The 18,867-nt window shown below is 40.1% G+C and overlaps 1 protein-coding gene across 1 annotated transcript in view; it reads right to left on the bottom strand.

Moving 5' to 3' along the window:
- Positions 1–17,164, bottom strand: part of gfra2a (GDNF family receptor alpha 2a) — a 143,706-nt gene extending 126,542 nt beyond the window's left edge. The window contains exons 1-2 of the mRNA XM_036578201.1: positions 16,670–17,164; positions 12,131–12,436 (exon numbers count right to left, since the gene is read on the bottom strand). Coding sequence (XP_036434094.1) covers positions 12,131–12,436; positions 16,670–16,706 — 343 coding nt within the window. The 5' untranslated portion in view covers positions 16,707–17,164. The remainder of the gene's footprint in view (positions 1–12,130; positions 12,437–16,669) is intronic.
- Positions 17,165–18,867: the final 1,703 nt, after the last annotated feature.

The following is an 18,867-nucleotide window of genomic DNA, read 5'->3' as shown; positions in this document are numbered from 1 at the left end:
ATTTCAGAAAAATGTTCCTCAAAGTAAAATTATGAAAACTTTGGACATTCCACCAACTACAGTACATAATATCATCAAAAGATTCAGAGAATCTGGAGAAATCCCTGTACACAAGGCACATGGCCAAAGGTCAATAATGGATCCTCATAATCTTTGGGCCCTCAGGTGGCACTGCATTGAAAACAGGCATGATTCTGTACTGAAAATCACTGCATGGGCTCAGGAACACTTCCAGAAGCCACTGTCTGTGAACACAGTTCACCGTGCAATCCACAAATACAAGTTAAAGCTGTACCATGCAAACAAGAAGCCATATGTCAACCACATCCAGAAACGCTGCCGTCTTCTCTGGGCCAAACTCATTTAAAAACGACCGAGCCAAAATGGAAAACTGTTCTGTGGTCAGATGAATCAAAATTTGAAATTGTTTTTGGAAACCACGGACGCTGTGTCCTGCGGACTCGAGAGGAGAGCTTGTTATCAGCGCATATCTCTGATGGTATGGGGTTGCATGGCGTGGGCAGCTTACACATCTGGAAAGGCTCTATCAATGCTGAACAGTATATAGAGGTTTTAGAACAACATATGCTCTCATCTAGACAGCGTCTCTTTCAGGGAAGGCCTTGCATATTTCAGCAAGACGATGCTAAACCACACACTGCATCCATCACAACAGCACGGCTTCGCAGAAGAAGAGTCCAGGTGCTGAACTGGCCGCCTGCAGTCCAGACCTTTCACCAATAGAAAACATTTGGCGCATCATGAACCCCAGGACTGTCGAGCAGCTAGAATCCTACATCAGACAAGATTCTTCTCCCAAAACTCCAGCAACTGGTCTCCTCACTTCCCAGAAGTTTACAGACTGTTGTTAAAGAAGAGGGGATGCTACACAATGGTAGACACGGCCCTGTCCCAACTTTTCTGAGATGTGTTGCTGCCATCAATTTCAAAATGAGTTAATGTTTTCCATTAAATTGTAAAATGTCTCTCTTTCAACATCTGATATGTGTTCTATGTTCTACTGTGAATAAAATATGGGTCTATGAAATTTGCAAATCTTTGCATTCTGTTTTTATTTACATGTATTTACATTTTACACAGCGTCCCAACTTTTTTGGAATCAGGCTTGTAATTTACAAAGTATAACTAAAGACATAAAGAAAAGAAATCTAAGTAAACTGGTCTGTAAGTGGAAAATGAACAATGATATCTGGAATTTTGTCTAAAAGCCTGCTTAAACATCTGTGGGCCACCCGGAAAAGGCTGAGCAAAACGCCAGTGGACCACCAGCTTCGCCATCAAAGGGCCAACAGTGGCCCACCATCCTCTTGCTATCAGGGCACATTTGCTGGTGTTCTGGTGACCAGGCATGCTGGTCTATGCTGATTTTTGTCTAGCAGGGATGGTGAGTAATATGCAATACAGATCATTGCGAAGGATGCAAAATACTACTTAACTAGGGAAACTGAAAGATACTGAAATGTTGGCAAACCCAAGGCAAACGATCGCACTAGTGTAACTTTGACTTCGCTATGATGCAGTAGGCTTGCTAGCATACTACGTGACCAGGATAACTACGAGTAAAATGTGAGGTAGCTAAATGTGAGGCAGTGAAATATGAGGTACCAATCACGTTATTTAAAAAAAAAAATCTAATCTAATTAAGGTAATGGAGCATTTATCTGATAACTAGAATGAAGTAAGCCAGCCTGCATGTCAGTTCACTGATGCAATAGAGGTAATCGTGAGTGGACACAGTGTTTAAAAACTCCAGCAGCACTGCTGTGTCTGATCCACTCAGACCAGCACAACACACACTAACACACCACTCACTGTCCACTCTATTAGACACTCCTACCTTGTCAGTCCACCTTGTAGATGTAAAGTCAGAGACGATAGCTCATCTGCTGCTGCACAGTTTGTGTTGGTCATCCTCTAGTCCTTCATCAGTGCTCACAGGACGCTGCCCACAGGACGCTGTTGAGGTGTTTAAAAACTCCAGCAGCACTGCTGTGTCTGATCCACTCAGACTAGCGCAACACACACTAACACACCATCACCACACTAGTGTCACTGCAGTGCTGAGAATGATCCACCACTCAAATAGTACCTGCTCTGTGAGGGTCCATGGGGGTCCTGACCACTGAAGAACAGGGTAAAAGGGGGCTAACAAAGTATCAGAGAAACAGATGGACTACAGTCTGTAACTGTAGAACTACAAAGTGCACCTATATAGTAAGTGGAGCTGATAAAATGGACAGTGAGCGCAGAAACAAGGAGGTGGTCAGAATATCAAATGTTTTAAAATGTTTTTTTTGGGTGGGAGTCATTTCCTAATGTTTCAGCTATACTGAACTATGCAAGCTGGTTGCTAACTGGCCCCCAAAATGATACTCTGCCTAATTTCTCTGCTTGTTTCAACAAGCTGCAAGTGAGAATTAATTTAACCAGCTGTAAGAAGAGGTGTTTTATGGTGCACAGGCTGCAGGGGGACCTAAGAGGGTTAATGAAAGATGCTCCGTCAGAAACGAAGGCGACGTTCGTGATGGAGCCGCAGAAGTAATGAATAAAGTCTGCGTAGCGTTCTCCGTGGCCATTGGGAGCTCTTTCACGTGAATTGAATTGAACATAGCTGGAGCCTTGAGACACTGGAGTCTTTAAATGAAACCTAATAATGCTCCCATATCAGGTCAGGCCTGCATGCTCTCTCAGCTCCGCTGCGGCACACAAACACCACGGAAAGCAATTATTCTGTGTCAAGGTTCTAGTCTGTTGTTAGGATTGTGGGCCGAGAACAGAAAATCACAGTGCAGCTCATGCAAGGGCTTTCGGCCTTGGCTGGATTAGCTGACAGGAAAGGATCGATGGACTGAAAGGGTGAACGAGTGAGAGAAACGAATGGAAGTCGTGAAGTCTGTCTGGACCCGACTTCCCGTGACCATTTAAAGGAATATTCAGCAAAGCACTAAACGTGCCCAGTTTCCCCCTCTCGTCCCAAATTTAGCCGAGATGTTTGGGTGTGTGGATGTTTCCTTCTTCAGTTTAGCACTGGAGCTATGAGGCTAATGTAGCTAACAAGTAATGGGAGCTGCTGGCAAATGGCTGTTTAGGAGTTCTTTAGCAAAGGAAATTGGTTTTAATTAGAAAACAACTTATATATAGAACTATTTCATGCTTAAATATGTCCTTGCATGGTGAAATTGTTGTTCAGATTGATGGAGAATATGTTTCCTGTGGTTCCATATAGAATCTTCGTTCTATATAGCACCAAAAGGGGTTCTTCTATTGCTACAAGCTTGACTTCATAACGACAGCAGTGCCTTAGAGAACCGACACAGTCTCCATCAATCTTTAGAACCATTTCACCATGCAAAGAACCACTTAGGCAGGAAATGCTTCTATGTACACCGTATAGAACGACATAAAAAGAGCCATCTTTTTTAAGAGCGCACCAATTAGCATGGTGCTAACTGCACGCCTAAACGCTCACACACTTGATCAAACAGTGTGTAGGTGTTTAGTGTCTCTAATAGTCTTGATTCTGTGGTGTCTGACACTGTATGACTTACTGTCATCTATAAACATGGACTAAAGTATGTTAGCTAGCATTAAGCTAAAATATTAGCCTGAATCGCATCCATTTCTATAGGTAACAGAGCATCGTACAGTGTCAGAAACCACAGAATCAATTCTATTAGATGTTTACTTGTTTACATTGCTTGTTAGCTGCATTAGCCTCCAGTGCTAAAACTAAAGAAGCAAACTTCAGACACCAAACACGTTTGGGCTGATTGACTACTTTTAGGGAAAAAGCAGGAAAACTGGGTAAATTAGATTTTTTTACAGAACTATCACTTTAAACAATGCTGGTTATCTGGTCAGCGCTGTCCTGCACATTCAGCCAGTTTTTAGGGTCCGACTGATATATTGGTTGGCTGATAATATCAGCTTTTATTGTGAAAATATCTCTATATTCTTTGCCAATAAGGCACCAATATTTGTCACTTGTATTATATTGTAGTTAAAAGACAAATCTGAGAAAAAATATTTGGGAATTCTGGGAAGGCTACAATACATGATGACTGTTATTCAGTAATAACTCATACAGTGAAGACTGAAATGCTCTAAACTAAACACCACAATTTAAACCAACACTTTATTCACAGTTTACAGTCAAGTTTAACATGGTAAAAAAATATGGAAGTGTTATTAAATAATAAGCTATAATTTTCTGTTTATTGGAATTTTTTCTTGTTTATTGGAATTGTTTTTTTTTTTGGTTTTTGTTTTAGTTGGTCACAAAAACACTCTAAATATATGTTTAATTAGCGAGATTTGGTTATCAGATATGAGGCATTGTGGGTGTCAGTTTGTTTATCAGTTCAGTCTCAATGCTGTACAGATTTATCAATTATCATGAAATCACTTACAGCTCTGATTATCATCAAAACATCTTCATTTTTACAGCTTCATAAAAACTGTTTGAAACTTGTAAAAAAATCAGTCACCAGAGAATTATTTTACACACACATCGCGAAAGAAACCGGATTTATGAATGACATCAGCGACCCCAAACTTGGCCGTAGTGTAAATGATATAAGCTTTATGTAGAGTCATAAAGTTTGCACCTCCCACATCTCCCCACCCACTCCTGAGTCAAACAATGTTTTCTTGATTTTCTAAGTGTGAATAAGTTAACACGTCCTGCACATTTTAATACACACTTACAGTTTTTTTTTAATGTAAATGTTGTGTTTTATTATTGTCTTATATGATAAACTCAACAAATACATACAAACTGTGAACATCAGCAGAAAAATGTCATATTTAAGTGTGTCTCTGTAGTAATTTATTAACTTATTTTCACTCAGATTAATCAACAAAAACATGGAATTTGGTGTTGGAACTTTTGCAAATGACTATTTAGGACTTAATGAGTTTCTACTGTTTTTGAGTTTAAGAGGTGAGCAATTTAACAAAATTACTGGAGTTTATTGATCAAATGTCATATCAGTCAGGATCTAGTATGTTTATACGTTTGAATTAAAATCAACCTTAAATTAATTCTTTACATTTTTGAAAAACACAAAACACAATTTTCTGATATTTGATCTAAAACCGCACTTGCAAAAAAAGAATTAAAAACAAATAAAAAAAACAGTGGAAGGTCAAAGCAAGATGAGGATGAAGAACAGAAGGATGACGGAAGAGGAGGAAGATCAGCTCTGATGAAAAATGGATAACCTCCCGTCCAAGGAAGCATCTGTAATAGAAAAAGCTGGCGTTGTGCGAGCGAGCACTGCTGCTGGGATTAGTCTGAATCCCAGCTGTGCTTGTGTTGTGCTGGTTGAGAATTGAGAAGAATACAAATAAGCTCCACATCTGTATTCGGAGCGATTCATATATTAACTAAATCACAATCTGCTGTATAATGTTTGCTGTATAATGGACTGATTAGGGAGTATAAACCCCACATTAGCCCTTTAATAAAAACTCTTTAATAAAAAACAGACTTTTTAATACGCTTGGAAAATCAAAACAACCTGTCATCTGATCATGGTGCCAAAACCTTTGCATACAACTGCATTTATGGAGTGTAATGATTTCAATATGGTACCGAGAAATTAAAAATGAGCATGAATCAGTGTGTGGAGATGTAAAACAGGCTCAGATCTCTCTCTGTATTGCACCAACAAATTTGTTTGGATACAAAATCAGATACTCAGGTATGATGCTGTGCAATTTTTAATGCAAAATCATCTACATCTACCTCTGTCCTTCACTCATGGGTACAATCACAATTCCAATAAAATGATTTCTCTGAAAATGCCACCAGATTTACAGAAAACACAGAAGGTGTTCTTTCTTTCTTGCCTCGTCTCAGAATTTCAACATGTCCATCTATTTATTTCATGTAAACACTGACATAAAGTGTCCATGGGACTGTAGTTAAGTCTGGGAGTCGCCAGCTTAACTATGATAAGTGATTTTCTTTTCTTGCAGGGTTCAGACAAACATATACAGCGTATAGAGGCTGAATAGAAGGGGCCCCAGAACTGAGCCCTGAGGGACACCACACATCACAGTCTATTCGTTTGGATGCATTACTGCCAGTGATGAAGAAGCAATCCTCTAAATATGATTTACATTTCCTTCCTTCCCTCCTTCCTTCCTTCTTTCCTTTCTACCTACCTTCCTTCCTTCCTTTCTACCTACCTACCTTCCTTCCTGCCTTCCCTACTTTTTTCCTTCCTTCTTTCCTTCCTTACTTACTTAATTTCTTCCTACCTACCTTCCTTCCTTCCCCCCTCCTTCCTTCCTTCTTTCCCTGCTTCCTTCCTTCCTACCTACCTACCTTTGTTCCGTCCTTCCTTCCTTCCTGCCTTCTTTCCCTCCTTCCTTCCTCATCTTTTTTCACTGGATGCACTGAATACAGTGTATTACAACAACATAATTCTTGCCAAAGGTCAGTAAACACAAAACTTTATGTCAACAATAATTTACAGCTTTTTTATTGTAACCTTGCAACGTTATAACACAATAAAAGCTATTTTTATTATGAAGAGAACTTGTTATGATAAAGAAAAATAAGAGGTGATTAACGGAAACCAATATTATGAAAAATTTCCAGTCAATTCCAGAATGCTGAACGCAGGACTGAGATCTAATGACACCAGCACTGCAGTTCTGCTACAGCCCCTGTTCAGAAAGCTCTGCCATCTTGTTCTTTTTTCCTCTCTTTCTTTCTCTTTCTTTCTTTCTTTCTTTCTTTCTTTCTTTCTTTCTTTCTTTCCCTTTTCACTGAAAGCAGTGATGCACTGAATGCACAGTCTAACAACAACACAAACCTTGCCAGAGTTCAGTAAATACAAAGACAGTAATCGTTTTATTCAATGTGATTCATCACTTTCAGAAAAAGACATTGTAACTGTAGTGGTACCTACATCTTTAGTACCTTTATTTAGGGAACATAATTGTACATATTCCACCGCGATTACAATGCTTTAAAGTCCATACACCTCGTCTTCACTCCAGGCTTTAGATTCCATTTCTCTATTTGATTGTGTGATGTCAATATGAACCTTTTATCTGAGAAAGTGAACATAATGTACTTTCAGGACTTTAAGGACCATGTTGTACCTGTGAGGGGGGCGTTTGGGGAACTTAAACGTAGCTGTACAGTGTCTTTCTTTTCTCACAGTTAATGATGTAGACGTTTGAGTCAAGTATGTCCAATGCATCACTTTTTCAGTGTTATTTCTTTCTTTCGTTAAATGTTTTTTTTTCTATCTATTTGCCTTTTAATGAATAAGTTCCTTAAATATTTGATTTTGCAGCAATAGCATGTCTTCTGGTGGTGTTTTTGGCGGCAGGCTGTTGTTTCTGAAACAGACACAGTGTGAAATATGATCTCCAGGAATTCTAACAAGAAACAACTGAGAAAAAAAAAGTCTGTCACATTACAGATTCGTGTCTCATTCGGATGCAAACAGTCTGTGCGGTTTGGGGAAAGGGGCTTTGCGTGTTGTTTTTGTTTTGTCTTGTTTACAGTTATGAGTTTCAGCAAATAACTGGGACCCCAAACACACAAACCTAAAAGCTCTCTGAGCTCCAACAGCACATGAACACCACACTGTTACCGCAGCTCTGAAGATAATTATTATTTACAGACTTCTGTATAAACAATGCTGTGATCGTTAGTGGTGGGCTGATGTTTTCACTGCATGTCTGCACTAATAAGTCACTGCAAATAAATCTGAACTTCGGTTTCAGCAGTTCTTTCAAAATATTCTTTAATTTGATTGAAATGTGGGCAAAAAAACAACATCACGATACTTGATAAACGATATGTATCGAGATATTTTGTTATTTTCTGCGGGGGCTGAAGTCAAAACAAACAAAATGCACCAGCAAATCAGCAGAGCTGCATTTAAAGCACTGAACACTGTAAGTCCAGCAGTTTCTTTAATCCAGCATTAGCAAAACTAGAATAACCAAACAAGTGGTAAATGTATTTGTTGTTGTTTACATGCTCTCTGTGATCGATCCAAGCTGTTGTTCAGTGTTCCAGAAGTATTGATTAAAGCCCAACTGAACTATCATTTAGCCAATAGCATCTGACAGTACTGACAACCCACGGTTTATCTGTATATGCATATCAATTTATATCAGTGATAATTTACAGCTTTATTGGTTGTAACTTTGCAATATTAATGCTATTTTTATTACGAAGAAAACTGATTAAAAAAGGCTTATTAACAAAAAACAAATCCATAAGAACTGGGTTTAGCTCCATCGCCAGTGCGGCATTATTTACAGCCTACTCCAGAATTATTGGCACCCTTCAAGAAGCTGAGCAAAAATAATTATACAAAATAAATAAAGCATATAATCATTTGAATGTTCCTCAAAAATGTTTTGAGAGATTGCTTAGCGTTTGTCTAACAAAGATCACTCCTGCGAGATGCTGTTTTATTTTAGGAATAATGTACTCTTTCAAAAACATATAGCCTAAAATTATTGGCACCCATATATTTTTTTTTTTAATAAAACCAAAAAAACAAAATCTTTGAGGAAGCCTTTTTGTAGGCTCCAGGAACTCCACTGTTGTCTCTGAGCATTATACATTTTAGGCTACATACATGTAAAATCATTTTGTTTACACCCAAAATATCATTAATTGCAAGTGAAGTTTTTTAATATGTTGATTTTGGCTCATTTTCAGGACAGGTGCCAATAATTCTGGAGCTGGCTGTATATTATTTGAGATCATGAGTTTCTGCTGTTTATCTGAGTTTAAGAAATGTGATGATTGAGAAAAGACAACTGTGTTATTGTGAAATACCTTCACGGCTGTGATTTGGTCGCCGTAGATCATCACAGCCGTGATGTTATTGGCGATAACACACTCCTCGAGTGTTCTACTGCTTTAATAGAACAGTTAAATAAATACAGTAATAAATTAATAAACTGGGCCGTGAACGCGGCGTTTAATATGTTTTAATGTTCGCAGTTCCTTCACCAAATTATAGTTCCTTAACGAGCAGCTTGTTGCTACGTCAGAGTAACGAGCTCCGCCCACTCGCTGCACAGCCGGCAGTTCGTTCTCCAGCTCCTTACACTAAATTCCCAACTGACAGTTTGGGAATTTAGTGTCGTCTCATCTTCAGAGTCTGACCAAATCGGCTGTCGGTCAAATGTGATCTTAAAAGTGTCCATTTTCTGTTTGTGGCGAAGTAAGAAGTAAAAACGCTCAAATGGCCTGAGCGTCTCCTACAGCTGTCAAAGTCGTTGCTTAGCAACGGCGTCTCAGCGGAGTGATACAGTGTTTGTGAAAAACCCGTGATATTATGGTGAAATAACAGCACGGTTAGAACGCTTCTCAACCAATCAGCTCGCGTGGCCGAAACTAACTGTTGTATAACAGTTATTGACTAAAGTATTGTATAAAGTATTGACTACAACTAAAACTAGTCATGTGAAACTAAAATATTAACATAAAATCACATCGTTTTTATCAGTTATTGTATAGTATAACAATATTAAAGTATTGACTACGGTTACTGTATAGTATTACAATAATAAAGTTATTGTATAGTATTACAATAATAAAGTTATTGTATAGTATTATAATAATAAAGTATTGACTACAACTAAAACTAGTCATGTGAAACTAAAATATTAACATAAAATCACATCGTTTTTATCAGTTATTGTATAAAATTACAACATTTTAAATTCAGCCCTTCCCTACTGCCAGTGCTCAGGTCATACTCAGAAATGTGTATCATGATAAACTTTATTGCTATAATGCTAACCGGGCTGTCACTTGGCCTGGGCTTTCGGGGCTTTTACCCCTGAATATGTTTTTTTATGTTTCACATCCGTCTTATATATGTATTAAATTGTTTCTTGTTTAGCAGACATTAGAGAGGAGACCTGTAGAAGAGATGGTTGAAGTGGACAGAGAGGAAATGTGAAGTCTTTAATAACAGCATCATTGAGGAAACATCTGTTTTCTATGACAAGAAGTGTTTTCACTCGTCTATGACCGACGCTTAACATCCCAAAACATTCCTACAGTGGACTGGGCTGAGCCCCGGATCCTTACACGCCCAGCCGACGCCCCTGATGATAACAGGCCGTCGTTCTGCCCACCCCTCGGTTTGCATGAGCCAGTTTAAGGTTACAGCTCTGAATGATGGAGCTGAATGAGGTCAGTCAATGACAGTATTACATGTACAGTAAGGTCAATGTGCTTGTTTTGATGGGGGGCTGGGCCTCCTAAGCAGGTCAATCAATCAGTCAATCAGTTTGGCTCCACACAGTACAGCCTGGGTTTGTATCGTCCAGCCACAAAGTACACAAACAGGATATCCCATAACCACCCTGTATGCCACACGTATGGATATAATTCTGCTCATACACCAAACACAAGGTCAGCCAACAACAAAAAAACAGCAGAAATGCAAAGAAAGCGTCTCTCCTGGAGGTCCTGAATCTGTGTGGGACATCATCGGCGGACAAAACGGATCAATCAGCGGCCGATCATGTGACTTATGTAACAAAAACTGCACCACCATCGTGAGCGAAGGCCAGCGCTCGCATGAGTCAATCTGAGGGTCAATGTTGTTGCTCAATAAAGACCGAAAATAAAACCTGATCCAAAACCAGCACTTTTACACCGACACCCACCTACATTCAACTCCTCGGCAAAGACGCTGCTGTTTGAATGCTTATTTTTCATAATTTTAAGACATTTTAATGCAAGTGTTTATGCTTATATACTTCTCAGACTATCTAAATAATAAAGCTGATGGGTTATTTGCCAAAACAAATATTTAAATAGTGACAATTTTTTAAAATAGTGGAAAATTTTTAACACTGAAATTTTGGACATTTTTTGTTTTTAGAATTTGAAGTAAATTTTTTTAGAAATTTAGGCAACATTTAATTTTTGGTTTTCAGCTGAAAATATGAAAGTAAAAGTGTCAAAATCGAAGACTTTACCAAAAATTATAATGGTAATAAAAATGAGAAACGGCCTCCTGTGCTGGTCAGTTTGAGCAGCAACAGATCAACAGTGAAAATATCAGTGTAACTATTTCACTGGTTCTATGAGGAACATTGGACAGAGATTTATAATCACATCAAGAGGAAATACAACAGCCAAGAACTTCTCCACTACAGGTTTGATAGCTGTAAAAAACGACCCGATATGCAGAATAAAGCAAACATGCAGAAAGGAAAGTCTCTGTAAACAGGCCAAAGAATGAGTGGAGGGTTTCCAAAGAATCTAAACTGAGATTTGGATTATTAAACACATTTTTCTAGGAACTGCTAAGAACAACACAACAGTATTACAAATAAAGAAAGGCCTTCTATCATTTCTGTGGAAGGTGTTGACTGATAATGTACTGAGTTCAACCACATGATTTTTGCCAAAAGAAATCTGAGGTGGGCTGAGCTGAAGTGAAGAGAACTCCTCAGTTCTGCAGTAATTTATAGGAACCACCACACATCAACCTCACTTCTAGCTAGAGTTAATCTCTGACCTCACAATTTCATAGGAATTCCTTTAGGAAGCCATTCAAAGCATCATGAAATCTCAAATTTTAAAATGCACTGAATACAGAAGTATTTATCAGTAGTTTGATACAGAAAAAACAAACAAAGCACCATATTTTGAAAATTGAGAGCTGTTAGAATTCTGACGCTGTTAATGTAAATTGAGAATTTTAGGAATTTTAGAGAAATTTGGATTTTAAGTAAAATTTGTTTGAAGATTTTTTTTTAAAAAAATGAATTTTGAGCTTCACAGACAAAATTGTGTTTTTAAAAAATCTGCCAAAATTTACATTTTTTAATTTTTGAAGAAAAAAAAACAAATTTGGGAAAAGTTTGGATTTGGAGAATTTTGGACAATTTTGGTGAGCGCATATTTAACGTAACAATATTATAACTGATAAAATTTTGTTCCAACAATTTATGATCGATGCAGTTAAATTGCTTCCTGCATAAAAACACATCATGATACACTTTTACCACCGCCCCCACCACCACACACACACACACACACACAGAGTCCAGCAGTAAATAAACACACAAGCCCTGCCGTCTCCTCTCCTACCTTCACTCAGGCCCATGTTGATGCTCCAGTAGCTCTGCAGGCACTGGAGCTCCTTCTTCATGCCTCTTTTACAGCGGCAGTCGTACAGCGGGCTCTCCTGCAGAACCTCCAGAGCCGCCTGGCACTCCTTATTAGCCAGCATGGTGTTCCAGTCTTTGCCCACCAGGCACTGCCTCATGATGCGGTAACGGGAGCTACACTGAGGGTTCTGGTTACAGACCTCACTGGCCTTTACACAGTCCACCCAGTCCTGAGGACCGGACGCAGACAGAGCCGAGGAACTGGACATGCTGACCACAAGCTCATCTGAATAAGGGAGAAGAGAAGAGAAGAGAGGAGAAGAGAAGAGAAGAGAAGAGAAATAAAGAAAGGAGAACAAAAGATAAGAGAAGAGAAACATAGAGAGGAGAAAAAAAAATAGAGAAGAGAAATGAAAAAGGAGAAGAGCCAATAGAAGAGAAAGAAGAGATTGGAACAAAGGAGAATAGAAAAGAAATGAAGAGAGGAGAACAAAACAGAAGAGAAGAAGAGAAGAGAAGAGAAGAGAAGAGAAGAGAAATTAAAAAGGAGAAGAGAAGAGAAATGAAGAGAGGAAGAAAGAGAAGAGAAGAGAAGAGAGAGAAGAGAAGAGAAGAGAAGAGAAATTAAAAAGGAGAAGAGAAGAGAAAGGAAGAGAGGAAGAAAGAGAAGAGATTGGAACAAAGAAGAATAGAAAAGAAATGAAGAGAGAAGAACAAAACAGAAGAGAAGAGAAGAGAAGAGACATTAATATTAATTGCAGAGCCAGACTGATATACTGGTTGCCAAAAAATCTGCCAATATTAATGCAGCATGAAATTATTGACATCTTTGAGATTCCGAGAAACTCTGATATTATAAACATCTTATTTTATACAGTAATGAACAGACTGATGTGAGCAGAATCGCCCGTTTCTCAGGACTCTGGTGGTTTTACGTTGCAGAGATTCAGAGATTTCTAAGCCGACCGTAACCAATTCCTCACTTTTAAAATAGAAACTGGCTGAAATGGTGCACTTATACACAAAACACACAGAGCATTCCCAATCCTCCTTACGACAAACGCAGCCATCTGCCTCCGCTCACTATCCAATTTATGAGGCCCATCTACCTCTAAGGCCCACTGTATAGGTGCACGAGTGCTGAAAGTTAGTTATCATGCATGAAAAACAAGTAGGAGAACAGAAATCCCCTGAAGCCACGGCTCTGCTGAACCTGTCCACCGTTCTATTCATTATAAAGCCTCCAACCCTCAGCTGGAGATGCTCCACTGATTCTTCACCTATCTGGAGCTCCTCCTTGGCAGAACAGAGCTTTATCAGCCTTAGGACTAAACCTGTCCGCTTTATTAGAAACACCCACCTTCTACTTCCACTCACTGGCCATTTTATTAGAAACACCCACCTTGTACTTCCACTAACTGGCCACTTTATTAGAAACGTCTATGTTGAACTTCCACTCATTTGGCCACTTTATTAGAAACATTTATGTTGAACTTTCACTCACTGGCCATTTTATTAGAAACGCAAACCTTGTACTTCCACTCACTGGCCACTTTATTAGAAACACCTATCTTGTGCTTCCACTCACTGGCCACTTTATTAGAAACACCTACCGTCTACTTCCACTCACTGGCCACGTTATTAGAAACACCTACCTTGTGCTTCCACTCACTGGCCACTTTATTAGAAACACCTACCTTGTGTTTCCACTCACTGGCCACTTTATTAGAAACACCTACCTTGTGCTTCCACTCACTGGCCACTTTATTAGAAACACTTACCTTGTGCTTCCACTCACTGGCCACTTTATTAGAAACACCTACCGTCTACTTCCACTCACTGGCCACTTTATTAGAAACACCAAACGTATAGCTACACTATGTAGGTGTATAGTTACAAACGGTAGTCCATTCATTGCTGTACGGTTTATCAGCTTAACTTTATTCATCATTGGTCAGTTTCTGACTACATGAATACTGTTGTCCAGATCTTAACCAGCCCAGAGTGCATCTGTGCTCAGTATATGACCTTTGATAAGGGTGGAGCTGGGCAATATGACAATGTTTATCGTTATTGTGACAAATTACGTCACAATAAGCTTTTCTGAGGATTTCGTGGATGTTGTCCGCACTTAAAAATCATTCCCAACTGCATGTTTGACTGAAAATGGAGCATCACTTGTCCTGCCCTTGTATTGTCCAATACGGCAATACAAGAGACTCCTCGTTATCACATATAAAGGAACCGCAAAGACCATCCATCAGTTTAGCTCAACTTCTGAGGGAATTTATAATCGCTTATCAAATTATCATTTATCACAATATCAGATCGTAATGTTCTGCGACGGCGAGCGCGATATGAATGAGTCCTCGGCTCACAGTCAAGCGCATCACATACGAGAAAGCCATTTTGGGCAATTAAAAAGCGCTGATATCTCGCCAATGACTCAGAGAGCGATGGAGTGGCATTTAAAAGGCATTGAGCCAGCAGCAAAGTGCAGATCACTGTGGAGCCCGTTAGAGTGGAAATCATCTTTTATGACTCAGACAGATTGCTGATGACAGGCCGCAGCAGCGTCCAGCGAACACAATGCGTGTCCTCAAGCCCACAATGTCGTATCTATCTAGACCACAGAACAATCAGCACCGTGACTCACTCCAGCAGACGCAGCAGCAGAGTGCGCGCTGACTTATGACACAACACGAGTACATCTCATCATTAGCGCTCGCTCTGAACAAGCGCGTCCAACAATGCTCGGAGTTGTTCTCACGGCGGTGAATGGACTTCTGTTCAACAAGTGTGCAATCCAAACTAGCCCACAGCCTGAGTACGGTTAGCTTCAGTCTTTTGTACCGGTTCAATTCAAGTTGACGTCTTTGGTGATAAATGCGGCTTGTTTGGATGTGTTGGATTGTTCATCTCTGGATTATAAAGCAGGAGAAAAGGTGAAAGGAGGGAATGAGGCACTAGTGACACCTACAGGTCTGAGGAAAAAAGGAAAAATTGGTTTTACTTCTGTAAACTTGTACCTGCGAGTCGCAGAAAATAGCAAAATGTGACCTGAATGAGACAGAAGCTGCTTCTGTTATGTGTCTGCATTTGTTTATTTGCATATATATAGATAGAAATATCCAAATATATTTGAATGCATATAAATTTGTATGTGTTATGGATATTATGCACATATATAGATGCATGCATATATAAAGAACAGTGTACATGCACATATACAAATACTTGTATGTGTATAAATATATATATATATATATATATATGTAGATATACACACACATATGTACTGTTATAGATGCATATATGTAAACATATTCAGTTACACATATGCTATACTGCACATGCACATAGCCCAATAAACAAATAACCTGTATATATATATATATATGTGTGTGTGTGTTTATATATATATATATATATATATATATATATATATATATATATATATATATATATATTCAGTTACACATATGCTATACTATAAGCTGTACTTTTCTATAGGTATGAAGAAAGTGAAGACAGATCCAAGGAGGGATGAACACAGCTTTCTTTTTGTTATCTAGAACCCACATCGAGCTCAGGTCCTTCCACTAAGAGAATTTCCATCACGACAGAGCTCATCTTCATCAGTGCATGCACTTAAGCAGCTTTTGGCCGGAGAATCCCCGACTGAATCCCCAGCGTAACCCGAGCCTGGGCTTAAATCTCCATCTGAACACTGAAACCCGAGTGTGTGAAAGTGGTGGGAAGTCTCTCAGACTCTTCTGCGTTCGCTCTCCTGTACTGTAACGAGCAGCACTGCAGCATTAGTCTCCATCCACAGGGTGACCTTCATCATTCTCACCTTCAGACGAGCACAAAGAGGAGCCCTGGCTTCCTCCTGTTCGCTCTGAACGTCTCGGAGCAGAAGCCGAGGAGTTTGGGGCTCCTTCTTTATCGCTGGATTTCGGTGTTCTGTTCTTTTATCTCATCTGTTCAACTTTTTATCAGGGACTGTTCGCCCTGTCTTGTGCCAGCTTTTCTCAGACACTTTATTTCTGTCTCTCCAAAAAGTGAACCAACAGAGGAGTGACTTGTGTGCCACCCTTGATGCTACCACACTGGAGTGGAATGGCCAGTATGGGCAGTGACAATAGCAATGCCAGTGTATATACTGGCCAATAAGGCACCAAAAGGTGATGGATTTCCAAGTCACACTTGATGCCAAATGCCAAATGACACCATAGTGGTGCCCAGGGGCCACAATGCTAATACGGGGCCTATGCTTATATGCCAATAAGTGCAGCATCATTGCAAATGCCAGTGCCAATATGAAATGGTATACAGTGTCAAAGGCAAATGCCAATATGCCCATGTGTGCCAATGCATTACTGCCCAATCTGACGAACGCAAACGAACCATTACTAACCCTTAACTTATTATATGCTAGTTCAACTTGTTGGATGCATGTTGCGTCCCTAGGGTGTGCGTGTGCATGCGTGCAGGCGTGTGCACGCGCCAAACTTACCCAAAAGCAGCAGGAAGCCGTATATATGCACGTGCATGGTGGTTCTTGGTGGAGTGCTGCTGTGTATCCTTGTTTAATTCCTCTCCAGCGTTTTTGCCTTTTCCCCCCCTAAAGATTCCCAAACGCACGAGCGCCCTGCTGCATCCTCGCGGCCACGGTATCCATGCCAATAAATCCAACGGGAAAACTTACTTCACTATTCCGGCTTAGAGGAGGAAAGAGAGGGAGATAACGGCGCAAAAGTCCCGGGAAGAAAAGCGCGCGGATGTTTTCTCGGTGCTGCTTGCGCGCGCCGACCCAGGCGCATCACCAGCGCTGCTGCTGCGGAGCCGCGCGAGCTTCAGGAGGAAGAAGAGGAGGAGGAAGAGGAGAAAGAGGTGGAGGAGGAGAAAGAAGAGAAGTAGGAGGGTTTATTCCAGCGCGCGCTTCGGAGGAGTCCAGAGAGCGACCAGCAACGAGGAGCGCGAGAGAAACTTCAGCGGGCGCTGAAAGCTCGTGAGCGCGCACGCAGGAGCGGTGCAAAGAAAAGATCCGTGGAGCGCGCACGCGCCCTGTCTGTCTGTCTGTCTGTGTGTGTGTGTGTGAGTGTGAGAGAGAGAGAGAGAGAGAGAGATGGGGTGAAAACTGTTCCGTGCACGCTTGAAATAAAGGAAGGAAAATCATATAGTTTGGTGAAAGCGCGAGAGACGCTGCTGCTGAGTCACGCACGCGGAGATGGGGGTGGGGGGTGTTTTGGAGGGCATTCAGTGGTGGGAGGGCGGTGTGCACGAGGCGCGTTTCTAGTGCGAAGTGTGTGTGTGTGTGTGTGCATGCGTGCGTGCGTGCGTGTGTGTATGTGTGTGTGTGTGTGCGCGCGCGCGCGCGCGCGTGCGTGTGTGGCCTCAGAAAAAGAGGAGCCGTGCGCGCGTGTTCAGAAAGAGAAGAGTCAAGAGTGTGAGCGTGTGCGCACCAGCCCGCGTGCAGCACAATAAAATCCAAAATCTTCGGCTTTGCGTAAAACTGATGACAAAAAACTCTCAAAAGTCTGATTATGGTCATTTTAACTAAGCTGGACGTTCACTGGTTCTGTAATGCTGTAACTCTACTAATGCAGTGTAACACTTTCCTCTTTCATAATGATACAGTGTAATATGGTTCCTCCCTAATAATGCAGTGTAATGCTGTTCTTTAATCATGCAGTGCAATGCCCTTTTTGTCTAATAATGCCATGTAAGACTGTTCTTTAATAATGCAGTGTAACATAGTTACTCTCTAATAATGCATTGTATTGCTGTCATTTAATCATGCAATGTAATGCAGTTCTTTAATAATGCAGTGTAACACTGTCACCCTTTAATAATGCAGTGCAATGCTGTTAACATTAATTATGCAATGTAAAGATGTTCTCTAATAATGCAGTGTAACAATTTGCTTTAATAATGCAGTGCAATGTTTTTTTTCCTCTTTAAGAACAGTGTAACACTGTTACTCTTCAGTAACACAGTGTAACACTCTCTTCAGTAACAGTGTAACACTTTCTCTTCAGTAACATGGTTTAATACTGTTATTCTTCAGTAACACAGTGTAACACTGTTGCTCTAATAATAATGCAATGTAACACTGTTCTTCTAATAATGCAGTGCAACACTCTTCCTCTTCAGTAACAGAGTGCAACACTCTTCCTCTTCAGTAACACAGTGTAACAGTGTTCCTCTAATAATAATGCAGTGTAACACTGTTACTCTTCAGTAACAGAGTGTAACAGTGTTCCTCTAATAATAATGCAGTGTAACACTGTTACTCTTCAGTAACAGAGTGCAACACTCTTCCTCTTCAGTAACACAGTGTAACAGTGTTCCTCTAATAATAATGCAGGGTAACACTGTTCCTCTAATAATAATGCAGTGCAACACTCTTCCTCTTCAGTAACAGAGTGTAACAGTGTTCCTCTAATAATAATGCAGTGTAACACTGTTACTCTTCAGTAACAGAGTGCAACACTCTTCCTCTTCAGTAACACAGTGTAACAGTGTTCCTCTAATAATAATGCAGGGTAACACTGTTCCTCTAATAATAATGCAGTGCAACACTGTTACTCTTCAGTAACACTGTTATTCTTAAGTAACACAGTGTAACACTTGCTCTAATAATAATGCAGTGTAACACTGTTCCTCTAATAATAATGCAGTGCAACACTGTTACTCTTCAGTAACACAGTG

The sequence above is a fragment of the Colossoma macropomum genome, unplaced genomic scaffold, assembly GCF_904425465.1.
Source record: "Colossoma macropomum unplaced genomic scaffold, Colossoma_macropomum, whole genome shotgun sequence".
Lineage (NCBI taxonomy): Eukaryota > Metazoa > Chordata > Actinopteri > Characiformes > Serrasalmidae > Colossoma > Colossoma macropomum.
Note: the sequence above shows the minus strand (reverse complement) of the source record. Positions and strands in the feature narration are given on the sequence as shown.